General features: G+C 42.9%; 1 protein-coding gene across 1 annotated transcript; it reads right to left on the minus strand.

Annotated features, from left to right (window-relative positions):
• Positions 1–3159: 3159 nt before the first annotated feature.
• LOC103696953 (putative pectate lyase 2) lies at positions 3160–5379 on the minus strand. Its single transcript, XM_008778688.5, has 4 exons — positions 4620–5379; positions 4418–4521; positions 4117–4255; positions 3160–3560 (listed from the first exon to the last, which is right to left on the minus strand). The coding sequence occupies exons 1-4, from the start codon at positions 5325–5327 to the stop codon at positions 3342–3344; spliced, it is 1170 nt and encodes a 389-aa protein (XP_008776910.1). The 5' UTR covers positions 5328–5379; the 3' UTR covers positions 3160–3341.
• Between the last annotated feature and the right edge of the window lie 390 nt (positions 5380–5769).

The raw sequence follows: 5769 nt of genomic DNA on the forward strand, positions 1-5769 counted from the left end.
TCCAAAAGATTCTTTACACTTTTCACTTCTGGGAGAATCCTTGTTCCCCGAGAGTGAAGGATGGCCACCGACAGCTTTGGAGCGACCCTGCATCTCTGTACTTATCTTCATCTTCTTAATATATCCCTCTCCTTCAAGCACAGAAAAAAGGCACTGGTCCGTCCCTAAGTCCACATGTCGATCGCAGAGCCAACATTTCGCTATCTAACTTGTATTCTTGTTTGTTCTTCCTGTTCTTTACTCCTGCATTGTAAATAATTCTTATCTTAATAAATAAGGGAAAGCTCGTTGGTTCCTCTGTTTTCCATCCAAAACAAGCACATTTCTGAGAGTTGGAAATGCTGTGAATACTCCCGTAACACCGTCAATTTACCTCCGCTCATCCTCTCCAAGTATCCCTTGCTATGATTCCAAGCTTATGGTTGTTACATTGCACAAAGTCGCAGTTTATAGTGTTCATGCGGTGGGTGGGAATTTGAGCAAGGGTAAATTGGTAAACTTCGCTAACCCATCCTTGGTGCAAACCTTGGCCATAACAGAGGATGAGGATGTTCATATGTTAAAAGACTCAATGGTGCACAAACCATATTCATAGGCGGGGCCCGAAAAGTAGGACAACCTATTAACGCAATCTACTATGATTTTAGAGATCAGCAAGCACTCACAAGAGTAACTTAAAATTTAATGGTTGCTAATTTTTACTTTTGTTATTCGGGGTTAAGGTATGAGATTAATCAATTTAAGAGATTAGGTTGCAAACAAGTATTATGGTTGTTTTGGTCCTAAAGTATTATGTTGAGAAACTTTTTTTTGCTAGGGTGTGCTAATTTAAAAACAAAAATTTTAAAAGAGTTGGTAGGATGGGTGTGCAAATGAATGAATCTAAGTTCTGAAATTTCATCAGCAAAGTAAGTTTTCAACGATATAGATTTCATGCAAGCAAACATAGAACATAAATTAGTAAGCAAATCCAGAAGAAGGAGGAACCTATTACTTGTAGGAAAGAAGAGGATTAGAACCCTTCGTTGGTGGACCCTCAAGCGATGACGAAGATGAAGGTTGCTGCGCAAAAAAAATCAGCAAGTTGATTTGCTAAATCTAGATCGTTGCGCGTTGGGAATGAATGCTAATGAGATGATGGATGGCTGGATGATGCCCCGCGGAGGAAGGGCTACTCCTGATGCACGGGCTGATGTTAGATCTGAAGGTGGAAGGCTCAGATTTGAAGGAAGAAAGGATCATGTGCGGACCGATAAAGGAGGAATCCTTTGGAGACTAGGACTCCTAGTTTGAAGTAGATTGGGTTGGCGTGATGTGGTGGCGTGAGGGGGTGGGCGTGAGGACTTCCTCGTTGAACAAAGGGTCCTTCTTAGATAGTTCATGGGATGAAACCAAGGGGAAGGTGTGTGGGAGAATGAAGTCCTTGTTGGTCAAAGAAAACCTCTTTGTGGTTGGAGGCGCTTGGAGGAAGATCCTTTTCCTATTTGGATTAGGATACTTGTTGATGGGACGCCTTTGATGTAGAAAATCTGATTCCTTGTTGGAGTAGGAAGACACCAAAATAGGAAAGGAGGTTGAGAGGCGCGGGAGAAGAGAAGAAAGAGGGGATCACCGCACGGCGTGAAGAGAAGAAGGGAGAAGAGAAGCCGCGCACGGCGCGGAGAAGGGAGAAGAGAAGAGAGGAGGCGGGGGCCAAAGAGAAAGGAGTTTTCATTCAATCATCAATTGTCCTAATTCATGAGGAATTGGCCTTTATATAGGTCTTACGTCAAATCAAATAATTGACCAACAAAACAATAATTGAGCCCTAACACATTGGGCCATACATCAAATCAATTAATCCTACTAACACTAGACCATTAAACCAATTGATCACACCCAACATTGAACCTTTATAATTTAGGCCTTATATTGATCAATTGATCTAATCACTTGACTCAACAATCAAATCAACTCAAATAAAAGTAACTAATAATGAAATAGAACAAAAATAACACAGACTCAAATGGACCCAATCCAGGGCCCGACTCAAATTAGTAGCTCCAGGTCATCTTCTAGCCACAATTATGTCGATCTCAGGTGCGAACGGTAGCGAGGGGCTTCGATGGATGGCTCTATCATTTGAAGGAATGGCTCTGATATTCCCATCAATCACCTTGCCGATCTCCATCTATCATTTGTGGGAAAAGTTGAGCTCAATCTATGGCGTGGAACGTTGCTTTCAGCAGTGGGAATGGGTGGAGCCTAGAAATTGGTTTAATTTATATGGAACGGAACGAAATGTCCATGTGCCGATGCTGGCACAAGAGCTTGCTTCCCGTGCGATGCTTTGCGCCTATCCGCATGCCCTTCCCCTACGCTGTCGCGATTGCTTCCTATGTTCCATTCCAAGATATTTATTTTTCTACCACTAGAGGCCAAGAAAGTTATAGGTGAAAAAAGACTGTCGTGAGTTTGGACCACTTTGTATGTAGACTGGATAGCTAAAGCTAAGGAGGTTCGAGGCACTTCAAGCCCAGGTGAATTGTGGCATCACCTGATAGAAGTTCGGCATTCCTACGGATAGGGGTTCCCATTGGAAACGGATGCGAGTCTGTTATAATCTCACAACGGCAATACTTCTTCACTGAAGGCCTGAAATAATTTGGCACTTTGGTCCGAGCCAGAGACAAAGAGGCGAAGAACAAAAATTGGTATAAGGTCTTAAGTCACTCCTATTTCCAGTTCTCCGTGCTTCTCTCCTGGCTTTGGAGATGAACTAGCCAGAGTTGTTTGTTTCTTGGCCACTCTTCATCAATAATCCACGCTCTAGCCTCTGTATATTCATGTTAAAACTACACATTCATTGCATGAGCAGTAATTTCTTGCATTTTGGAAAGGGCACTAACTGTGAGAATCCATGCGGGTGTTTATTTAGTCCCACATTGGTTATTCGCTAAAGAGATCTTGGGTATTTATATAGAATTGAAGACTCAAAAAATGCCTTTTTACTAGCCTTTTTGAATAACATCATGAGCTGTGAAACTAACTTTGGTCTTCTTTCATTGCCGATATTTTAGACCATGGAGACAAAATCTGTAGGGTAATCCGGTCGATCATGCTCCCAATTTTTTGTTCTTCTCTGCATACTTTAGAAGAATACCAAACACAACAAGTGCATAAAGAGGCAAATGCGATCACAATTTGTTCTTCTGCGTACTTTAGAAGAATACCAAATACAACATATGTATAGAGAGGCAAATGCGATCACAATGAGACCTAGCTTTTCCTATTGATCTACGATTGTTCATTTACAAGAACGTGCAGTATGCATATATGGGCTTATTGGACAACAAGGATTACTAGATACATGGTTTTCCAACAAAACAACTGAGTGTGCCAGAATCTGCAGTCAATGATGGCACCGTTGATCCCTTGGCAACCTTAAACTTTTGTGATGGAGAATAACCTGGAGCAGAACTCCCTGATCCTGATTGAACAAAGTATGCACCATTTAAGAAATAATCTTTTGAAGATCTCCAATTCCATTTCTTCGATCCACCTTTCACCCGCCGAGTGACCTAAAATAGGCGTGCACATACAAACATTTATCAATTCAAATTGAACGATATGTTGCATCAGTACTTTTCTAATCAATATGGGGACATGATGATGCAAATCTTTATTGATGAAATACTGTTACAGTTTCAATATATATATATATATATTAGCTAGTATGTAGGTATACAATCATTAGCCATCTAGATGGGCGCTTGTTTCAGAATACATGCAAGCTGCTATGCATTTAATCGGCTATCAACGAATCATGCAAATTAAAAAATTGCAGATTAGCGAGCATACCTTGTAATTGCTTCAAACTTATCCTTTCCTTGATTGAATAATTTTGTTAAACACAAGGCATTAGTAGCTGTTGTTGACTTTGGCTATAAGATCTTTTATTGCATCGTTGCTAAATATTGTCTTTATCCTATCTGAGATGATTCAAATTTTTGCCTCAGTTCACCAATGACCTTCCATATGGCGAAGATTCTTTTTTTTTCCCCTTTTAGCAAATTAACTTATATGATGAGGAGCGATGCACAGAGATCTAGCGAGAGACAGAGAAAAAGATCTTACTTCCTTGAGCTTGGGATTATCCGGAGCACGGTAGTAGTTTCCCTCGCTAAGGATGGTGGGATTGGAACTCCCTCCTACAGCATATATCCCCCATCCGTCGTATCTGTTGTTCGCTATATGAGCATATCCTGTCCTGACCCTACTCATGCATACGTCCACCAGGAGAGTCATTAATTAACAAGTAAAGAGGCATTTTCCTTAAGAAAAAATGCAAATAGTCATGTAATCGTAGCTAATAGATTTAACGTTGGCACGTCGAGCTGAAGTACCATGGAGACTACAGCATGTCTCCCTCAATTACCTCGGCATCCTCTGGACCAAGTGCGGTCCAAAACGGTTGAAGACTACCGTCACCTTCATCACCTTGTCCGCATCAAACCCGTCCTGATGCCCAAGCAACAACACCTGCACCAGTTTGTAAAGATTATTCCGATATACATTAATCCACCTGCAAACTTCTAAACAATTTCTCTTATAGCTTTTCTGAACATCAGTTTCGATACTTTATTATGATCTGAGAAGAAGTTGTTGGAGATGGTGACTGCAGTAGAACCATGAACTACATCGATGAGTCCATCCGTGGAATGAGACAGCTTGCAGTGGTCGATCCACACGTGCGACGAAGCAAATATGGTGATGGCATCCCCATCCTGGCCTCCCCGGTGCTCCACATGCGTCGGGGACCTACGGACCATGCCCGGCTTCCCACGAGTGCAGTGATGGATGCGTAGCCCGTGGATTATGACATGGTTCGCTTCATGTATCCTGATGCATGGCCCCTTCGCGATCGCCACCTTGGCCCCCCTCCCGTCGATAGTCTTGAAGCTGTTCATGAAGAGCTCGTTCTCAAGTTTAATGACCATGTCCTTCTTAAAGACTATCCACAGAGGCTTCGTCAGGATGGCACCGTAGCGGAGGGTGCCCGGCTTCGGGTTCTCGGCATCGTCGGAGGGGTCGGTGACCGTATAGATTGCTCCATTTTTTCCTCCCAACGCACCCTTGCCGAAGCCCACAGCGCAGTCGGCCAAGCGTTTACGGTTGGATGCCCATCCCGGATTGGAACGCCAACAAGCATCGATCTGGTTCTTGTTCTTCTTGGAGAGATGGGGTGGCGAGTGGCCGGTGGTGGTGGTGTGGCTTGCCGCGGAGAAAAGAGGGACGAGAGCCGAGCAAAAGAATAGATATGAAGCCAAGGTGTAAAGAAGGGCCATGTCGCGAGGGTGGAATAACACGCCCGAGGCTGGGGAATGGAGAGGATCCGAACTTACGGGGAGGATTTATAAATAAGGTAATCAAGTCTGACGTTGGCAATGATAAAAGTTGGTTTAAGGAGATAGGATGATCTATTACGCATTCGTAGCTTCCGTTTCCAGCCCTGCTTACTCTGTTAAGAGATGCGTCTAAGTTACTCAAATGTGGCACGACCATCGGATCATGCAAAGAGATGCGTGAAAATGCATGATAAATTATGCAGTTTTGTCTATATGTATTATGATTCAGATCTGGAGCATGATTTGTCCCATCTTGGTGTCTATATGTGTCACGATTCAGATCCGAAGCATGACAAGTTGCACTCTAGATCCGGAGCGTGATATGGTCGTGCTACCGAGAGGTACAACCCAAAATAACACGAAACCATTATTATATTTAGCT

Source organism: Phoenix dactylifera, chromosome 5 (assembly GCF_051530095.1).
Source record: "Phoenix dactylifera cultivar Ajwa chromosome 5, Ajwa_hap1_PhDact_Kaust_v1.1, whole genome shotgun sequence".
NCBI lineage: Eukaryota > Viridiplantae > Streptophyta > Magnoliopsida > Arecales > Arecaceae > Phoenix > Phoenix dactylifera.

What these genes read in the sequence shown, in the direction of transcription:
- LOC103696953 (XM_008778688.5), bottom strand. Translation starts at nt 5,327, where the DNA reads ATGGCCCTTCTTTACACCTTGGCTTCATATCTATTCTTTTGCTCGGCT. An exon ending in TCTTCTCAGATCATAATAAA is followed by an intron (nt 4,522 to 4,619) that starts GTATCGAAACTG and finishes AAACTGGTGCAG; the next exon opens with GTGTTGTTGCTTGGGCATCA. An exon ending in TTGGTCCAGAGGATGCCGAG is followed by an intron (nt 4,256 to 4,417) that starts GTAATTGAGGGA and finishes ATGCATGAGTAG; the next exon opens with GGTCAGGACAGGATATGCTC.